The sequence below is a fragment of the Quercus lobata genome, chromosome 1 (assembly GCF_001633185.2).
Source record: "Quercus lobata isolate SW786 chromosome 1, ValleyOak3.0 Primary Assembly, whole genome shotgun sequence".
Lineage (NCBI taxonomy): Eukaryota > Viridiplantae > Streptophyta > Magnoliopsida > Fagales > Fagaceae > Quercus > Quercus lobata.
The window spans coordinates 28,941,433-28,962,576 of NC_044904.1; the positions used below are offsets into that span (position 1 = coordinate 28,941,433).

The 21,144-nt window shown below is 36.8% G+C and overlaps 2 protein-coding genes across 7 annotated transcripts; both read right to left on the reverse strand.

The window, feature by feature from the left end:
- Positions 1–953: 953 nt before the first annotated feature.
- LOC115985872 (tubulin beta-2 chain) lies at positions 954–3,348 on the reverse strand. The gene is made up of 3 exons (XM_031108771.1): positions 2,866–3,348; positions 2,440–2,709; positions 954–1,865 (listed from the first exon to the last, which is right to left on the reverse strand). Exons 1-3 carry the CDS (start codon positions 3,257–3,259, stop codon positions 1,189–1,191), a joined length of 1,341 nt encoding a protein of 446 aa, XP_030964631.1. The 5' UTR covers positions 3,260–3,348; the 3' UTR covers positions 954–1,188.
- A 3,728-nt stretch (positions 3,349–7,076) lies between these two features.
- LOC115985881 lies at positions 7,077–20,502 on the reverse strand. 6 transcript variants are annotated; one of them, XR_004090602.1, is made up of 12 exons: positions 20,380–20,502; positions 20,215–20,277; positions 19,387–19,643; positions 19,083–19,298; positions 15,340–18,978; positions 14,947–15,131; positions 14,738–14,828; positions 14,553–14,600; positions 14,262–14,342; positions 12,371–12,465; positions 9,885–9,955; positions 7,077–7,334 (listed from the first exon to the last, which is right to left on the reverse strand). XR_004090602.1 is itself a non-coding variant. In XM_031108787.1 (8 exons), exons 3-7 carry the CDS (start codon positions 19,591–19,593, stop codon positions 14,747–14,749), a joined length of 4,329 nt encoding a protein of 1,442 aa, XP_030964647.1. In that variant the 5' UTR covers positions 19,594–19,643; positions 20,215–20,277; positions 20,380–20,502; the 3' UTR covers positions 14,348–14,600; positions 14,738–14,746. The 6 variants fall into 6 exon arrangements, 1 of the variants encoding a protein (XP_030964647.1); XR_004090601.1 differs by having other exon boundaries at positions 7,077–7,349; XR_004090600.1 differs by having other exon boundaries at positions 9,855–9,955.
- Positions 20,503–21,144: the final 642 nt, after the last annotated feature.

Below are 21,144 nucleotides of genomic sequence, written 5' to 3' on the forward strand. Positions count from 1 at the left end.
AATTTAGGTACAATTTTTAAAAATAAATATACTTTTTATATCGTTGAAAATTTTATTTGGGCATTTGGAAGCCCATTTTGTCTTTCATTCGTTTTTGCATTCCAAAACTTTGCACTTCAGCTTCAATGGCTCTTGGTCCTTCCTTCCATGTCCCAGCAAAACTCCCACAACTCTACAATCCTTTGGTCAGCTTCGATGGCACTCGGTCCTTCCTTCCATGTCCAAAGGCTCTACAATTTGCAGCGGAATTGGGCTTTAGCTCGATGTATGCTTTTAGACTTTGCACACGGATCTTTGTTTTCTATTGTCCAAGCTGACATTATTGGTTTTTCATTAATAATAAGTTCCAAGTTTTGCCCCTTAAAAAAAATAAAAAATAAAAAAACTCTGGCTTCTTTCGTGTGGTAAATTAGGAAGAGCTCACTAAAAAAACGAATGTAATTTTTTCCTATTTGTTGCACTTGTGTGGATCTCCAAGCTGATATTGGTTTTTCATTAATAAGTTCCAAGTTTTGCCCCTTAAAAAAAATAAAAAATAAAAAAACTCTGGCTCTCGTGTGGTAAATTAGGAAGAGCTCACTAAAAAAACGAATGAAATTTTTTCCTATTTGTTGCACTTCAAGCTTCGATGGCTCTCGTGTAACCCGCTAAATTAGGAATAGCCCACAAGATGTACAAGAAAAAACGAATGTAATTTTCCCTATTTTACATTCAACACAACATATGCGCGCAGGTATGCAGCAGGTTCACACACTTCGGCCCTGAAATCATTACAATGAAATTATGCATGGAGTGCAAATTCCAGAGCGAGCTATATCTCATTCTTCCCCCTGAATGTCAAAGTTTCACATCCAAAAAACTAGGGAACAAGGATGAAAAAGTATGGGATTTACACAATTCATACCCTCACAAGCTGGAGGTATGGCATAGTGATAATTGAGCACAATAAAATCTCAGACGCAAGAACATAGAATTTAATAATGGCAAATTTTACTACTAGAAGTCTAATTAAAAAAGTTATGCTACAAAACCAGATGATATAGCAGAATATAGTTTAATTTGTCTTTCCTTCTTCAGTCAAATACTACATAACCAGCAACTGGAAGTTGAGGTTAAAAAGACTTTGCTACTATATAGTATATTAGATAGCAAGTTCCCCAATAACCCATCATCGGGCGTTAATCCCAATCATTCTTGCTCATACTCTTCCTCCTCATCTTCATACTCTCCTTCCTCATCAGCTGTTGCATCTTGATACTGCTGATACTCTGCAACCAGATCATTCATGTTGCTCTCTGCCTCGGTAAACTCCATCTCATCCATGCCTTCCCCAGTATACCAATGCAAGAAAGCCTTCCTCCTAAACATGGCTGTGAATTGCTCGCTCACCCTTCGGAACATCTCCTGGATTGATGTTGAATTCCCAATGAAGGTTGAGGCCATCTTGAGACCAGTTGGTGGAATATCACAAACTGTTGATTTCACATTGTTGGGAATCCACTCAACAAAGTAGGAAGAGTTCTTGTTCTGCACATTCAACATCTGTTCATCAACTTCTTTGGTGCTCATCTTACCACGGAACATAGCCGATGCTGTCAGATAACGGCCATGTCGTGGGTCAGCTGCACACATCATGTTCTTTGAATCCCACATTTGTTGAGTGAGCTCAGGAACCGTCAGTGAACGGTACTGCTGAGAGCCTCGTGATGTTAGAGGCGCAAATCCCACCATGAAAAAGTGAAGACGAGGAAATGGAATGAGATTCACAGCAAGTTTCCGAAGATCAGAGTTGAGCTGGCCTGGGAACCTAAGGCAGCAGGTGACTCCAGACATGGTTGCAGATATTAGATGATTCAAATCACCAACTGTTAGAACAAAAATAAAAGGGAATGAGTTTCAACAGAAAAACATTGGTGAAAAGTAAAATAATTCAAAGACTCTAGAAGCAAAAGCATTTTGGTATCTAATTAAAATAATAATAATATATCTTTAAAGTTACAAACTTTGTCTTCTTGGTATTTAATTAAAAATATATATTTAATCTTTAAAGTTACAAACTTTTCCCCCCCAAATCATTCAAACTGATTTAGCAGGGGAACTTTTAAAATCACCTAAGACATAGATAATCATTAAGTTTGAAATGGAAGGGGAAAAGTGACAGCCAAGATTAGATATGTCCATCACTTTCCCCGCCTTCATTTCAAGTCAAAGTAAGCATCATTTTCATCACTAATGACTATTACTTAAATTACTCCAACTACTCAACTCATATGAAATTCTTATGACAACAAACCATACATGGTCTAGGACTATGTAGTCCTTCCCATTCATCATTTTGCAGCAACAACAGCACATTCTTAAAAAGCATTAAGCATCACAGATATACTAACAAAACATTTGAACATCAATAGAAGAGAAAAAGGACAGTGAGAAACATACAACTGGGAGTAGTGAGTTTGAGTGTTCGGAAGCAAATGTCATAAAGGGCCTCATTGTCAAGAACCATGCACTCATCAGCATTTTCCACCAGTTGATGAACAGACAAAGTGGCATTGTAAGGCTCCACAACCGTATCCGACACCTTAGGAGACGGGAACACCGAAAAAGTCATCATCATCCGATCCGGGTACTCCTCCCTAATCTTCGAAATCAAAAGCGTCCCCATTCCAGATCCAGTTCCACCACCCAATGAGTGACACACCTGAAACCCTAAATCCCAAAAAAACAAACACACATTATTACCCCAAAAAGATTCTTCAAAAAACTACAAAATATGTGAAAATATTAAACCCTAATTTGAAACAGACCCATTTCATATTTTCAAATCAAACAGTACATACATAAAATTAGAGGACAATTTTATACCTTGTAGGCAGTCACAATTTTCGGCCTCTTTTCGAACAACATCGAGAACCGAATCGATCAACTCGGCACCTTCAGTGTAATGCCCTTTAGCCCAGTTGTTTCCGGCACCGGACTGGCCGAAAACGAAGTTGTCCGGCCTGAAAATCTGACCATAAGGACCGGACCTCAAGCTGTCCATGGTCCCGGGCTCCAAATCCATCAGGACAGCACGAGGCACAAATCGCCCACAACTCGCTTCATTGTAGTACACGTTGACCCTCTCGAGTTGAAGTTCCGAGTCACCGCAGTAGCGGCCGGTGGAATCGATGCCGTGCTCGGCGCAAACCACTTCCCAGAACTTGGCACCGATTTGGTTCCCACATTGGCCTCCTTGGATGTGAAGGATTTCTCTCATTTTCGGAAGAGCAGAGAGCGAATTCGAAAATTAGGGTTTGAGAAGTTTTGAACTTTTGGTGAGAGAGAGAAAATGAAAATGTGGGGTAGAGAATGGGAAAGAAAGGTTTATATATAAGGAGGGAAAGTGACAGATATAATATAACGGCTCTTTTTTTTATAATTTTGAACGAACGGGTGTGAGAGAATCAACGGTCAGATGGCTGACACGTCACGGATTTAACGGATTAAAAAAAATACATGGATGTAGAAACCCTAACGGTTAATTTCGAAATGGTAGAGAATTTGAAATTCAAAATTGCTGATACAGCTGGACACCACTAACTGCTGATGTAAAAAGTAAATTGCAACGGCGACGTATTAGGAGGATATACGGGGATACAGATTCTGAGGAAGAAGTACATAGAGATTCGAGCAAACAAGTGGGCCACGAAAGAGGGCCACCTGATATTTACGATCCGGTAAACTACAAAACTGTAATAAACAAATTTAAGTAGTTAACTAAGGAAAATAATTCGTAGTAAAAAAAAAAAAAATATATATATATATATATATACACATATATATTGTTTTCAAGCATGGATCCTTTTGTAGACTTGTAGAAGTGGAGAGACAAATAGAGTTTTTGCACATTTTCGTTAATCCTTGAATATTGCCACCATTACTCTGTTTTCATCACTCGGAAACACATAAATTTTGTTTCATTTCACTCATCACTTATTTAGTTAGAGTTTTGAGTGATGAAAATTGAAAATGAAAATATGGTCAAACACACATATTAAGCCTAGGATCCACCAAAAATGAGTAATGGGTGATGGAAACTATTGAAACCAAACAGCTTCTTAAACCCCAAATTTTAATTTTGTCAATGTAATACTCAAATTCTTTTTCTTCTTTTTTTTTTTCGATGGGTAATGCTCAAATTCTCTTCTTTTTTTTTTTTTCTTTTTTTTTTTTGGTAAACCGGAAGATTTCATTAACTAAGAAACATAAACATAGATATTTGAGCAAACACACTCATACATAATCCCAGCAATGTCTAGACTAAGCAAAAGGGAGACATCTGTTGGGGGAATAGAAAAAATAAAAAAATCTTGAGGGAGGAGGACACCTCTTCTAGCAAGTGCATCAGCACACTTGTTCACTTCCCTAAAACAATGTTGGATTCTAACTCTAGGAATTTTTTTAAGGTATTCTTTGCAGTCAACCACTATCACCTCAGTACCATTGAAGCTTCCAGCATCCTTCTACAGAAGATCAACCACAAGTTTCACATCTAGCTCAATCTCCACAACAGCCAGGTTTAGATTAATGCACATCTTGATACCATCTTGCAAGGGCCACAATTCTGCTGCCATGCTGGCAGTGAATCCAATAACTCTAGCATATCCACATATCCAATCCCCATGAGAATTTCTTATGATACCCCCCCCCCCCCCAACTAGCACGGCCCAGATTCCCTAAGGAAGATTCGTTCGAATTTAACTTAAACCAACTATCCCCCAAGGGGGTTCCACCTGACTTGAATGGTAGTTAAGGCACACCTCATCTTTTCATTAACGCCTCATCTCTGGGTTTTACTCATTCTTATGCAACCGTATAAATAGTGTTATCTTTTCTAAGAATAAGTAAATTTAAAACAACCAAATGTTTAAATTTAAGTAGGGAACCTAATATATTATGTCTAAGTTTTATCCTAGAGCAATAATAGAGCAACATCTAATCAACCTTTCTATTTTCATTGATGACCTTTACACTAAAAAAAAAAAAAACACTGTTTTGTTGTAGGTGTTTGCCTTCTTCACAACATTAGAGAAAAATACTCTAGAGAAAATATTTATGGGTCCGTTTGGTAATAATTGTGTGTTTGGTATTAAAAAGAAAAAGAAAAAAAAAAGAAAAGAGTCTTTTTTAAGTGATAATTCATTGAGTTATACAATAAATGTATTATTGTTTTATTTAAGGATAGAGAAAACTCTCTCTTACTACGATTGCTTTCTCTTCGGTCTTCACATACTCTCTTCTATTCCTTCTCTCTTTTATTTTCCTTTGTTTCTCTCAAAACCCATTGCTCCTTGCTCCTCTATGGTTTTCGTCTCTCTCAGTGATAAATGGATTTGATAGAAAGCTAATTTAAATAGATTTGAGAGAAGCGATAATAGATTTGAGTACAAATGAATCTAAAGAATTTAAAATGAGCGGAATCATTGATAAATAGAGGAGTATGAATGAATTTGAAGAATTTAAGAGTAATTGTGAGATAAAGTCCAAATAAAAGAGTTGTTGAGAGAGAGAGAGAGATGATGAGACTCTTTGTGTGAGATTATATAGAAGAGGAAGGCGTGAAATAGGTGGAAGTGTGAGAGAGGGGAGTTTCACTTATGTTTGGTCTTGTCAAGTGAGTCATACAATTTTCAACTTATTTACAACAATGCCACTCAACACTACTTAAAAACAAAAAACTGATGTGAATGAGTTCTCAAAGTGCACTAACACACAAATTTGCAAAAGAAATTCAAAATAGTTTACAAAATTCCAATTTACAAAACCCATAAAACAACCCAACACAGCCAAATCTAAAAACTGAAGAGAGAGGTTAAAAGATAGACTGCAAGAGAGAAAGAAGAAGAAGAAGAAGCGTGATTGAGAGAGAGGGGAAAAAGAAGAAAAAACAAATAGAAGAAGAGAACATGACAGTGTCCAAGAGAAAGAGGGGGGGAAAAAAGAAGAAAAGAAAGAAAGAAAAGAATAAAGAATATTAGTGTGCAAGAGAGACAGAAGAAAAAAAAATGCTGGAGAGAGAGAAAATTCGGCGGTGTATTTATTATCAAACCTGTAGGTCTCAAACTTTTCTAAATATTTACAAAAATGTCATTGAACAATATTACTTGAAAACAAAAAACTAGTATGGATGAGTTTTTTAAATACAATATTTAAATACCCTAAGTTGATAATTAGGACTCAATCACTCCTACCAAACACGTTTTTTTTTTAGCCCCGTTATTTTCAGTATTTAAACAATAAATACTATTGTTTGGAATCTCTTACCAAATAAGCCCTTAAACATCCTAAATTGAGAATGGTGGCTCACGCTCTCTTAATAAAACATCTTTATTGAACACACTTCATTAATTCAATTCAATAGAAAATTTTAACTTAATAAAAATCCAACTGTATTATACGTTTGTCATTCAAATTCAATATTTTCCTTGAAGAGTTAAGTTTAGTGTAATATTTTTGTTGTTTTGACAAATATATTAGAGTCTCCTTTTTCTTTTATTTTCTTTTTTAATAAAAGGTTAAAAATGCATTATTAATAAATATAAAAAAGGGATTACAAAGTTACATTACAAACAACAGCTTGCATAAATTGACTAGGCAAAGACGCCAACCGACCACATTCATGCACAATGCTTTTACACCTATTATTTTAAACGTGGCCTAAAGTCTATCATTTTCTTAATCATATCCTTCTATTTTTGCTAAGATTAACTATATCCAATTATTTGGTTTTTTTTTTTTTTAAATTGTTTTTAAAATCTGATGAAAGAACTTAGGGCATTCCAAAAAGAAGTGCACACCCAAAAGGAAGTATTGAGGATTAAGTACATGCTATTTTTTATTTTTTTGAGAAATAAGTGCGTGCTAAATTAATTCTCCCTCCCAATCCACACTCAAACTTTCCACGTTATATTTAGCAAAATAAATAAATTAAGCAAATAAATAATCCATGTCATAGCTCGCTACAACAAACCCATAGAATAAAAGCAATTTAAACATTAGGATTGTCTTGGTAAAATAGATACACGGTTCCTTCATTTTTCCCAATCAAGTGGCGTTGAGTAAAATTGCAAAATATATAATTTACAAGTGTAAAACTATAGTGTAAGCCAACACGATACACCGCCACAACATAGGCAACTACTAGGCATATGCATAAGAAGTTTCCCACCAAAGCCAAGCTTTATACACAAGCATACGTACTTACGTAGTGTGGAAGTTACAAGTAACATCTTCGCAATGCATACAAGGGAGTACTGACATTAGCCAACGCAGGACCTCGTCCCTAGCACTCACTGATAGCCACACACCTTCAAAATAAGTTAGCACCAAATAACAAACTAAACATTCTACATAGGGGTGAGAGGCATTTTTTTAATATAACCAATCAAAAATTTATTTTTTAAAAAAATCTTGTTTTAAATAGAATACCTTCCACACTTAGGGAAATGACAATTGTAGGTCTCTTTCTTTTTATGTTGTACAAAGATTTTAGGTTTGTGAGCGTTCTCAAGCTGCCTTTAGATTGTATTTTTAGTTTTCCTATATCTATTTTCTCATGTTGCAATTTTTTTTTTTTTTTTTTTCACTTACAATAAGTGATTGGAAAGGGATTGAAACCTAGATTCTCTCCCCACAGGGACACTAGTGAGTAGACAGTGCCACAAGATGCTACAGAATGACAACTCTCTTTTGATGCTCCTTTAAGGTAAGAGAACAAGATTTTTATTTGGACCCTAGATGTTTAGAAGCGCCAAAAGATGCTAGTTGGGCTACGAAAACTCTTGGCCCGGCCACCATTATAAGAGGATAAGAATTATGAGTGAAGCATTATGAAGCTGCCCAAATTTGAAATTGAAATACAATATTTCAGAGGCTGATATTGCTGGAAAACTATTAAAATTACATGAACAATTAATAGCAACATCACATCCTCATTGACAAGCTTCTGACCAAATTAGATGTCAATAGCACCCTCACCAAACTGGTGCAATGACTCACTTTTATTATTATTATTTTTTAATTTAGAATCCTTATCATAAAATATCAATTAAAATCTGTCACCAAAAGCCATAATATGAAATTTATTAAAATACCAATTTAGTCATCCAACTAGAAGGCAAATTTCAATTTGGTCCCTTGACTATTATTTGAGTCCACTTTGTCCCTCAAATTTCAAATTCAGGTCAATTTCATCCTTAAGTCTCCTCTCCCTTTAAATTCTTAAAAGGATTATGTAAACTGATAAGACATTGACTCTTCATAACCACTTTTATCAACATTAGTGTCAGATAATCTCGTAAAATACTTAAAAGAGAGAAGAGAAGAAACTCAAAAGATAAAATTAACTTGGTTTTGAATGTTGAGGAATAAAATTGACACAATTAATTGTTAAGGCCCACAAATTGAACTTTGTCTAATAGTTGAAAAACCAAATTAGTAATTTTACCTATAAAATTTTATGCAACCTGATTTCTTAGGCTAAATTTTTGTTGAATTGCACTTTTATACTCATGTTACTAACTTATGGTTTTGGCCAGTAACAACAGTTTTAGAGGCTAGCAAATCCAACCTCTAATACTTTGCTAAAACGCATCTGATGTATTTTCCAACCATAAGAGAGCTACTTTAGAGGCTTTCACTTGTACTTTCATTGCTTTCTTTTAATAGTTTTTGGAGGTAATGAATGTCCAAAAGCAAGAAGAGCATGAAAGACAAATTTCCTCCTGATATCCACCCAGTTGAAAATTTGAAAAGATCATTGGATCTTAACAATTTTCAATTCCTTAATAGTGAACAACAAGCAATCCATAATTAAAAAGCTTCTTCTCAGTAATAAGAAATCAAAAGAGTGGAGCATTAACTTGTTTGAGAAAGAAATTTCACTATTCTTATCAAAAGGGATTTCATTCAACCCTAAAGCAAAAATTGACCATAATTCTAGTATTTCCTAACCAGCCTAAGCATTTAGGGTCATCGTATAGATTTAAGCTATTAAGGCAAAACATCCAATATAATAGGTAATCAATTAACAACATTCTGGCCAAGCAAGAAAAACTACCAAGTATTTCTAACATCTAAACAACAGGAAAACCTTAATTAAAAAAAAAAAAAAAAAAACTGAGCACTCTGAATTCCAAAAAAGTCAATTACCAAGATAATTTAACACAAAAAATATTGAGAAAACATCAAATTCAATACAATTAAATGAAGCCCTTTCAAATCTACCATCAAACAAATTGAGAGCCAGTACAGTCCAATCCAGTTAATTGTTCCTACTATCAATGTTATCTACAATGTTGTTTTTACCATCAAGGCATTCTCTATCTAGAATAACTATCCACAGGTGACTGGTCACTAAGAACTATGTCATCTATGTGGTAGATAGTGCATGTGCTAAAGCTCATATTGATACCTTAACCTAGGCCTTCTCCCCTAGACATTTCTAGTAATGTCATGACATTTATAGAAATAATTTGTGCACAGCCACCTGTGCAAGACAAGTATAGGTTGAGCTTTTGTTGTTTATTAACACCTTAACTAGTGATTTTGAAGAGGCCAGGGAAAATTATACTATTTGATAATATATAAAAAAAAAAAAAAAAAAAAAAAAAAAAACCATGATTAGTGCTCTGTTATCATAAATAATAAATATGAGACAAAAGAAAGAAGTATTTAGTTCCTAGTCAATTTCAAATCTAAGACCACCTGTATGTATACAACTAGCAGAATCACACAATGTTCAGGCAATCTTAAAAGGCAGAAAAAAAAAGCAAGAAGACAGAAAAGTTAATATTTAAGACAGAATTTCTTACCCAAAAAAAAAAGCCTTCAAAACCACAAACCTGGTAAAAACACGACCAAGCAGGGTTTGAATTCCATAATTGCATCCAACTTCGAAAAGGCCACTCCGTAACTTCAATAAAACCCCAAATTTCATGTGATAAAAAAAATATGACGAAAAAGTTTAGGAAGCATGAAAATTCTCAAAGGATCATAATTGTAATCAACCAATACAAATTAATTGATGGTGATACTATTGCGAATCAATGTATCCAATGGTTTTCGAAACGAGAACAAGTTTCAAGAGGGATCATGGAGTTGGATTTTCAAATATAAATTACAATAATCAGAATGTGATATTTGACATGACTAAGGTTTGACATGGCATATCAAGGACAAGTAGGAAACCTAAAGGAAGAGGAACAAACGCGGCTACAGAATTATCTAAGGATAAATATGAATGGTAATGATCATACTAAATATGCTTTCAACACCCAATGCAGGAGACTTGAAATATCAAGATCAAAACACAAGCAAATCTCATATACGAAGAAAGAAGACATAAAAAATGAAAAAGTTAAAAAAAGAAACCTACAACAAAAACTAATTAAAGTACCAGATAACAATGGCTAGGATAGGTATTAATAATATGGCTTTTACAAGTTTTCGTTGAGTTGATGATGTTATGTAAGGTCAGTTTAGCTTGTTAATAGACTACAAATGGATCGCCTTTGATTACTGGTTTTTAAAGAAAAATGATTTGCTACCCTTTTCTTAATGTTAGGACCAAACAGTAGGATTTCAGAATTCAGTGGATTACAAGGCCATTGGCCTTTTTTTTTTTTTGATAAGTACAAGGCCACTGGCCTTTTGATGTTACCAACCCAAAAAAGAGAAGTAGAGGATGAAAGGCCTATACTATTTCTTTGATTTTCATTTTTTATAAATGAGTTTTGGCATAAAAGAAGAGGGAAGGGGAGATTCAGACTAGTAGCGTCCACTTCATTGGCTTTTTGATAAGTGAGATTTTAGTTTTTTATAAGAAAATTTTGGCCCCAAAAGGGGAAGGGGAGTTTTGAACTAGTGATGTCCGCAGCTATGATTTGAAGCTTACACCCCCACCCCTTCAAGAGGAGAAGTATCACTGACCCAAAAGGCCTATCCTATTTCTTTAATTTTAATACATATTTTGTTATGATAATTTGGTTTCAGCTCTACAGGAGAGTGAAAGAGAGATTCAAACTAGTGATGTCTGCTTCATGAGACCTAGTTCACAGCCAATTGTGCTACACCTTAGGGTTTTTAGTTTTAGTTTTACTACAACTTGGATCTTTGATTCTAATTCTTGACTGACAACTTAATTGCTATATAGGATTGTATCTAAAATTACAATACTTCTTTCCTGTGCACTACATACTAGATAGAAGTGATATGAAAAAAATGGTTGGCACTTCATAAATACAAGCTATTTCACAAGTAGACAGAACCTATAAATCAATACACATACAAGTGACAAAGGGTTCCACCTCAAGTAGGACATCAATCTCAACCTTAAAAGTAGAGAAAGCAATGGGTCAAATTCAACGGCTATGTCAAAGGCCTAAAAGTGGCCTCACAGATATATATTACAATGAAAATCCAATTCTGTTAACAAGAATACATTAATTGTAATTTAGCAGAAATCAATCTTCTGCAGACAACATTTTTTTTTTATAAGTCAATCTTCTGCGAACAAACATTTTTTTTTTTATAAATCAATCTTCTGCAAACAAACATATTGCATAAAACACTAACACTGCACCGACAAATCATCTTTGACTGACAGATTGGCAGTTCAAATAGTCACAAAAAGGGGACAAGTGTATCCCAATACTGTAAGTTCTCTCTTCTTCTTTTCTATGAAGAACTGTAAGTTTTCCATCCAAATATAAAGCAAAAAATTGCTGCTTCTTTTTTCACCCTATTGAGCACTTCATCTAACAAAAAATCAGCCTACTTGGTCAAAACAAAATGGTGAGTCAAACACCTTCCTGCCTTCAAGTATATGCTAATCAAATTTTTTATCACGAATTATTTCAGAAGATGCTGAGTATTTCAACTTTAACCAATTGTCCAAAATTATCTTAAGTTAACCTCATACCCTCAGTTCCAAAAAGCATTCAAACTAAATCATAATTCATCAGCCAAAAGAAAGTTGTATTCTTGCATACAAGGGTAATATACAAGTCAGCCCTCAAAATCCTGTAATAAACCTTGATGTGGGAAATCCTATTTATCACACAAGAACAAAGTACGAAGCTTAAAAAATAAATGTGTTGTCCTTAAGGAGTATATAATGCCCACATGGAATGCTTTCATATTTCCTCTCAAGTATCCTACTGGTTAAAATTCAATCACACAACAAGTGAAATATAGAACTATTTAACAAAGAGTATCAGTGTGTCAACAAGGCAACAGAAAATCCCACAAGAAGTCACCAATTAAAAATCAATACTAAGAAGCAAACATTTGCCACTAAGAAAAATCTGCAGATCTAACACATTCTTACCACATCCATATAAGGTCACCGAGTAAACCTTTCCACTGAACTTTCAGCCATTTTGTCGTCTGCTTCGCCGTAAAAAGACAGGTCGAATTGAAAATCTATTGTAAAAAAGAAATTTCACCAAAAATACAAAAATTAACTTCAAACATAGACCTTGAAGGCTTAACTGAATTCTGATAGTATTATGCATTAGGTCTCATATAAGAATAAAGATAATTAGCAATGAGACTAAAATCGTACTAATGAAACTAAACTATTGAAGAACGCTGTTTCACTTGACCTAAAGTTAAATCAGATTTGTTCACCAAGCCACCAGCTAAAGAAAATTGGAAGTTATAATAGACTGACAAATAAAAATATAATCCCTAAATAAAGACATTTACTGCCTCAGGTGTTAAAATCTTGATGTGTAAGACATCCATTGTATGAAGAATAATTTTCATTTCATAGCCAGTTCAAACCCCGTTATCATTATTATCATCTTTCTTTCTTTTATTGTTAGATAAGTCCAGCAGTTCAAACCTTCATATGGCTTGTAATCTTAATGATTAAGACAACCGCCACTTAAAAGAAACAGCAATACTGTTTTTTCATGGTTTTATATATTGCCTAAAACCATGTTTATTACATAAAAATTTTCTCTAAGTAACCCACCACATGTGTTGCTAGCCCCATAAACAAGTAAACACACTGAAGCTCTACCTAGAATAATCAAGCAATAAGTATGATCACCAAACTGCCCTCCACTTCTGCTTCTTCCCCTAGGTTTTTCTCTATTTTCTATTATTACATATTCCAGACTATAATCTCATTCAATCATTCATATCTGATTATATAAGATTCAGTTAAGTTATAACGCTAGTAACAAGACAGGGAATACGATCATTAGGCTCCCTAAGTTCAAATATTTTCAGAGAGTGCATGCATCTCCTAGCAAAAATCATATTTCCACCGCAATGAAAATGCTATGATAATAGGTCATAACTCATAATCTTAGTAAAGTGTTGCTGATAACTAATCTCAATAATGTGTTGCAATTTGTTCAATCCTTGCTACTGAATTACTAGGAATCAAAAATAAATTTAATAAAATTTTGATATATATACAGGTGGTTCTGCTTTTAAATGAAAAGAAAAGTAGCTGAACAAGGCAGCAATTAGATGCCACAGCTAGATATCAAGTAATGGTATCTAGCAATAATAATAAGTTAAAACGTAGTACAAATTGCATAGTTATTCGCATTTGAGTATTATGATCATGATACCGACAATGTCAATGGGTAAACCATGTCTTGTAAGTTGTATAGTTGGAAGTCCCTTAAACGATAAAAAAGAACCTCAGAATTAGATAATGACTATAAAGCCATCATTGCCAAACAATTTTGAAAGAAAGAAAAAGGAGGGAAAGTCTGTAACAAACTTCAGGATTCTTTCCTCCACTCAATAATTCTTCTCTTCCCTTTTTCCAAATGGTTAAAATGTATAAAAAACAAATACAATCTAATTCATAATTCCAGTACTAACTGCATCAAGAGAGTTTTGCTAAGCAAATAATCTCATGAGATTCCACCTTTCCACCCTTAAACTTAGAATTTGAAGATTTAGAAGGTATTCTACAGAACACATGTGAGAGAAGAAGAGAGTTGGTGGGCCAATGACAAGATTACATGGTTAAACAATTTCAAAAGGAAAAAGATGGAAAGCCAACATAATAATAGCAAAGTGTTTATTCCGAATGTCATAAAGAGACAGTAAGAGGAACAAAATGATGGAAATTATTCCAACAAAAGATGTATATCTTCCTCAAAAAGTAAGAGTTCTGCACATATGGATTCCCATCTTCAAAATAGAAGATGGTCCTAATCACTCAGATAGAAGTTGAAGAGTCTATAAACCTGAAAGTTTTGACACCAGAAGCAAATCACCAGCAAAACCAAGCAACCATATCAGACAAGTTTAATTCTAGTGATGAAACCCTGTAAAAGCACCAAGATAAATTCAGGTACAGGATTGGGGTTGAAAGAATACATTAAAAAATGCTACAAACAAAAATTCCATCTCAAGCATTACAGGTAACATCACATGCACAACGGAATGACAGCAACTAGATAATGCTAGTTTTGACAAAACAAAACTATCCTAGAGCTAAAATAAAGATTTCAGAGTCAAAAACCAACAAACTTAACTGCCACTGCACTTCAGTTCCAAACCATCTCCATTAACAGGGAAGCAACCTGAAATGACAAAACTAACATAAACCTTCCTAAAAGTAGAAAAGAGGCATGAAGGGTCAATAGCCTATATCACTAAATGCAACAAGACCAAAGAAAATTGAACCCAAAGTCGGCATTGATCATATATTTCTACACACCATAATCACTTAATGATTATTCCCACGGCCCTCAAAACTGGTATTCCTTGACTTGCTTGCATCTTCAAGTGAGGAGTTGTCACCAGATGTTCTAAAAAAATAAAGTAGAAACAAAAGATGATAGAGAATTAGACTTTTATAGCTTAATTAATAAAAGTTTCAAATAACTAAGCACAGAAGCATTTATAAAAATAACCAGGATGACTTACTGTTTCTGTTTCTTTGCATTTTGCTTGATGCTCCGTACCATATCCATTGCCATCTTCTGGTGCTCCCTTGTTTGTGAGTGCAGTTCCAAGCCTTCAACTGTTTCACAATCAACTTTACAGATTCGGCACCATCCCATGCTAGCTGCCTTCCTCTTCCTCAAGTTACCAAAAGACTCCATTTCTCCCTGAAGATATCAATAGGCACAAAACATCAAAAATTGAAAGTCTCCTCAACAAATAACCTACGTACACGAACCTATAAAATGCACCCACATCACAGGAGAAACTTCATATATGTTAGGACAAACTTAAAGCTTGAGTAAGCCTTACATAGTCAACTAAATAGGCTAAAGAAAATGTGAGAACAGTGGCTGCAGAAAACTTTTACTTAACTGTATCAATTCCAGCATCATTCGGAAATCCCTGACGAGGAAAACTGCTCCTAAATCCAGACTCACCAAATCGTGGATGACCTGGCCTGTTGCCTGCACCAAATGGTTCGAAGTTCCCCAGCCCAGCCAGTTCTCCCATCCGTGGATGACCAGGATAATCACCAAAACCAATTGGCTCTCCCAGCCGCAAATGACTGGGCATGTTCTGTGGACCCATATGTTCGCCTCTCCGTAAATGGCCATCTAAACCAATCAATTCACCACTCCTTAAATGCTCACTCATTCGCAACTTACCAGGACCCTCAAACTCACCTCTGTGCAAATGACTGGGCAACATAGGAAACCTGCTTTCATGGAAGGACTTGCCAATTGGATCACCAAATCGACGTGACTCGCTGCCATCAAAATCATCTGGACCTAACTGGCCAGGAAGGCCTCCAAAACCATGTGAGGAGATGCCTGGGTACTCTCTAACTGGACTTCTAGGAGCAAGACCATCCATGTGACGCCGACCATAACCAGTAACTGGTCCAAGAAAATCTGGATGAATAGTAGAAGAATCAGGTAAACCAACTGGTCTCTCTCCTCTATCAAAGGGAGGCAAGAATCTTGAACGGGCACCACCTGCCCCAGGATCTAATTTCAAACCAGTATCATAATTTAGCCCATGGGGTCCCATATCATGGGGCCTTGATGAATAACTCCCAAACTTTGGTAAAGGCTCGGCATCCAAACGAGAAGGCCTGGGGAATTGCTTGAGATCATCTTCAAACTCTCCTTTATCAGTTACATGTCGGCCTGCCGGAAAAGAATTGGAACGCTCATCTGGGAAAGGCTTAAACCTATCATCCCGCAACCCGTGTGTGAATGAGGACTCAAGGCCAGGGGGACCATTATTTCTCATCACACCGGAAGGCTGACCAACTGGACCCAGTCCCAAAGACCCGGGAAGATGTGGATCAGGTCGTCTACCATCCATGTAGCCAGGTCTATGATTTATAAACAATTCAGTTTCCATCGGATTACTAGGCCGCTGCTGGCCCATCAAACCTTCAGGGCCATGGGGTGGTGCTCTAGCCATTCCACCATGTGAATCAATTGCACCAGGAGGTAGTATACCAAATGGTGGTCCAACAGATTCACCTTGAGACATTCTGGAAGCTGCAGCATGGGTAGGGAGTGCATGCCCTTGACTATGAGGGCCTTGAGGAGCAACAGATTGTGATTCAAAGTTTTGATGGGGAAAACCATGATAACCTGTTCCCCTCCCAAAGGATGCTGCGGAGCCAGGACCTGAGATGCCACCAGGAGGAATTTCAAGACCTTGAGACTGCTTAAACACAGGTGGCTGGAAATGCTCAGGTGCATACCCTGGTCCCTGAGGCCTAAATTGAGTGGGAGGGTGCCCTGCTGTGTGTGGGTAATGTGGAAGTGCATGAGGGGTTGTTTGTAATAATGGAGCACCAGGCCTTTGTTGAAGAGTAGAAGGCCCAAAATGCCTTCCCTGATCAGCAATTGGACCTGGGTGAGAAGGCTGCATGAAGCCCCCAGGTTGCACCTGACCAGGTGGAGGAAAACCTCTGTATTCATCAACTCCAGGACCATGAGCAACAGATCCTTTTGGGATGACATTCTGAGCAGGACTACGGGAGACAGGAGCTGAAATTGTAGACAAAGTTTGTGAGCCTTCATCAGGCTGCTGAATTCCACTGGCATCCTTCTGCAACTTCCCACTGAGTTTTTCAACATGTTCAGATTCTTGCAATGGGGGTTTTTTCAGTAGATGATCATCCTGACTTTCTCTATCTTCCATAGCAGAATTTTCTACATCTTTCTTGATCTCAGTTACAAATTCACCTGATTTACTACCCTTTAAATGCTCCGAAGTACTTTCTGTAACCTCTTCCTTCACCATCCGCATAACAAGTTCTCCATTTTCAAAAGCATTTGATCCAGGTTCAGCATCACCATTATCCTTGGACTCAGTTTCAGATTTCACAGTTTTACCATCACCAGCATCAGCACCAAGACCAGCACCCAAATCATTTGAGTCCTTTTTAACAGCATTCTCAGAAGATGATTCAGCTTTTTGATCACCCACACTTGTTGGTCTTGAAGTCACCCCAGACTGTTGTTCAGTAGACACTTGTACTTGATTGCTGTTCCTGAATATATTAGTCTGATTTGCTGCTGGTTGGCTTGCACCGGGATGGATTGGCCTAGCCTGAACACCACCAGCATGTTGAGGATATGGGTGTGATTGTACTCCAAGATTTGGCAACACAGGTCTTCCAGCAACATTTTGAGATCCATGTGATAATGGTAAATTCTGCTGCACCTGAGGATAGGCAGTAGTATGTTGTGGATATGAATGGGGCGGGCCTGGGGGGCGTAACTGAGATTGGGTAGGCATCTGCTGCTGTACAAAAGGACCTTGCAGAACGAAAGGCTGCTGCTGCTGTACATATTGATGTGTCATGGGTTGTTGAACTTGCTGCATAGCAGGGCGCTGGAGTATTGGGTGTCCAGGTTGTTGAACTGGCTGCTGTTGTGCAAGAGGGATGTTTTGGCCTTGACCTGGTGATGGCAACAAACCCACCTGTTGCTGGTTTGGAAGTGTACCATGAGAATGGGTTGGACGCATAGTAGTATGTTGTTGAGGATATTGACTTGGCATTTGACCAGGATGTTGAGTCTGTGGCTGAAACCCACCTTGAGGGTGCATTTGCATTGGATGTTGTTGGGGAACTACTGGGTGCGCTTGCTGGTGAGGCTGAGGCTGAGGATATGATTGATGGCCGGTCACAGCATGGGCTGATGGAAGCTGCATCTGAGTCACATTAGGATTTAGGTGGGGATGAACAGGTGCTTGTAGCTGAGCTTGTGAATGAGGTTGAGCTTGAGAGGTAGGATGCTGATGGGCCTGTTGCTGGATTTGGATCTGTGGATGTTGCATTTGATGATGAGGCTGCTGATATTGAGGCATCGGGACATGTTGCTGTGGATGAGGTTGGGTCAGATGGGGCTGAGGCTGAGGATGTGGGTGGCTCGGGGCTGGTTGAGTCTGCGATTGAATTTGAGAATGTGGCTGTACCGCGGTTAGTGGTTGCTGTTGCAGGTTAACTTGTGCCTGGTTCTGAGGTTGAGCAACTGCTGGAGCTTGAACATGTAATTGAGACTGTCCATGAGGCTGAGATTGCAGTTGGGGTTGAGGCTGGATATGGGGCTGAGGTTGCATGTAAGCCTGAGGTTGATGTTGGACAGTCACATGTGGTGTAGGAGCTTGCAATTGCTGTTGCTGGTATTGTGGAACTGTCGGCTGTTGATAAGGGTAGTATTGCTGATATTGCTGTTGATAAGGATCATATCCAGGATACTGCTGGTAGTATTGTTGATACTGTTGTTGTTGCTGATACCACTGTTCTGAAGTTGCCACAGCAGACTGAGCTAAAGCTTGTGCTTGAGAATTTGGGTTTGCTTGCTGATTAGGATCCTGTCCAGGTATAGTGGCTGCTGTTGTTTGAGATGTCTGGGCCTGAGGAGTTGTTCCTGCCTGAGTGGTAGTCTGAGTCTGATCAGCAGTAGCAGTTCCGCCAGTGGCTGATGTGTCCTGAGCACCCTCTGCTTGAGGCTGCACACCCTGTCATCAGACAACAATAATGAGAATCAATCTACCAAAACAATGCAGCAGAACATATTTTCATTTGTGAAAAGAGAAATGAAAGAAAATTTTTTGGCACTCACAGGACAATTTTGTGCATGTTCCTGCACTTGGCGATGCACAATCTGGATCCCACACCTATTGCATACAACAGGAGAATTGCCAAATGCACATCCAGTACAATGAGATGTGCATTCAGATAAAGGCCCCTGCCATGTGCATCCACTCCTATGATAGAGACAATGCACTGCTATTTTGCCAATGGTTTCAGCAAGCACTTTATTTGATTCAATAAGCGGCTGCAATGAGCAGTCATCATAAAAAACTATAGGTAGAAAAGACATATAATAGGATTATAAATTAGACCATGATAGTGTGAGAAAGAACCTTGGAATCAGCTTCGGTCACCAAGTAGCCATCATAGGGGCAAGCCCGAGTAGTACCCACTACGTATGTCAAACAGGGCTTGCAGTATAAATGAGTGCATTGTGACTGTAATGCTTCATTTGGATAAACAAGTAGACGACAGACGGGGCAGAAGTATTCTCCAGCTAAAGTTTGAATGTTCAATATGCACTCATTATCAAATCCCATGCTGACCTATAAGCCGAGCTTCAACTACCACAGCGCATCAAAGCTTTCACCTGTACACAGGTTTTACACAAAAGAAATGAACTAGTGCCCGCTACATACTTCCAAGAGTCTAAAGTACAAAATATATCATTGTTGAGTCAAATTCCAATTTTCGAAGAATTCAACGGTTATCCTAAATAAAAACAGAACCATAATGTCGTATTCCACGGTATGCTTATGTTATTAAAAACCAAGAGTGTGTTCCACATACAAACATCACACAAAACTTCATAAACACCGGAAAAAAGGAATCGAATATTTACGCCCAAGTATCAAGTCAACACAAAACATTATCAGACAGACATTGAAGAAAAGAGCAACAAAAACCAATCACAAAAACATCTTTTTTAACTGTGCAATGCGAATATATAGACAGCAAAAACCGAAAACGACCGAAACAAATCATGGATAACGCATAGAAGATAAAACCCTAATCATCTATTTGGTTGCCAAAAAGGTCCAGTAACTGTAAGTCCCAAAATTTTCTTTCAATCTTTTTCTTTTCTTTTCCCTTGATTTCTCAGCAATCAAACGATATAAAGAAATAGATACAATGCTAGACTGTATATATAAATTTCATACCTGAAATAATCTGAAACGGAGAAAAAATTCGATTCAATACCTTAAACCCTAACCCTGCTATACCTGTAGATGAAAAAGAAAAAGAAAAAGAAAAATTTAGGGTTTTAAAGATCGAATTAATTTCTATATATTAAGAACAATAGGTAAGTGATAAAGATGTATGACCGATGAATAGGATATCTAAGATTGCTAAGGTTCGTAGAGATTGTTGGGAGGTTGTGTTTTTAAAGCACAACTGAGAGAGAGACACAAACACAACACACAGAGACAAGAGACAAAGTGTTGAGAATTGAGATTGTGACGAAGTGTTGAGACACACACAACTGTGCTTATATTCATTTCTTGCTAGCGTGAGATAACGGCGTTACAAGACAACTGAGTACTAACTACGGACGTTATTTTTAGATTCTTTTTCTTTTTCTTTTTCCATATTTTTCAATGGGAGTTTTTTTTTTTTTTTTAAATAAATTTACCTACTAAATGTTTTTAGTTCATGAACATTCATATAAATACTATTGATTATTATGAAAAAGATTGGGGTTGAGGAGTGGGTAATCATGCAATGATTTGTATTTAATATGATAGTAGGTATCCTATGCCAACTACGTACAATTGGTACGTAAGTCAATTGATGATAACTTTAACCATTGATTGGGATTAGGGGGAGGCCTCATTGACCTAGGTTTTTTTTTTTTTTTTACCTCATGTGGTTGTAATTATTAAGGGCGTTCCCTTGTGTATTTTGTGATTATGGCATTTTAGTTTGGCATAGTACCAAAACGAGATAATACTCATTTAATAATGTATATTTTATAATGTGATCCTAGTTTCATGATGATTCTCATGGTCGATTGTCCAATATGGATGAAAATTGACAACTTTGGAAAATATTTTGGGATGTGAAGATTGCCAAACAAGTTTATGTATTCA

Excerpts from the sequence above, each read along its gene's own strand:
- LOC115985872 (XM_031108771.1), bottom strand. The coding sequence starts at position 3,259 with ATGAGAGAAATCCTTCACATCCAAGGAGGCCAATGTGGGAACCAAATC. Across the intron at positions 2,710-2,865 it reads AAATTGTGACTGCCTACAAG|GGTTTCAGGTGTGTCACTCA; the intron begins GTATAAAATTGT and ends TTTGGGATTTAG. Across the intron at positions 1,866-2,439 it reads CAAACTCACTACTCCCAGTT|TTGGTGATTTGAATCATCTA; the intron begins GTATGTTTCTCA and ends TTGTTCTAACAG.
- LOC115985881 (XM_031108787.1), bottom strand. The coding sequence starts at position 19,593 with ATGGGATTTGATAATGAGTGCATATTGAACATTCAAACTTTAGCTGGA. Across the intron at positions 18,979-19,082 it reads AACATGCACAAAATTGTCCT|GGTGTGCAGCCTCAAGCAGA; the intron begins GTGAGTGCCAAA and ends GTCTGATGACAG. Across the intron at positions 15,132-15,339 it reads ATGATGCTGGAATTGATACA|GGAGAAATGGAGTCTTTTGG; the intron begins GTTAAGTAAAAG and ends TGATATCTTCAG.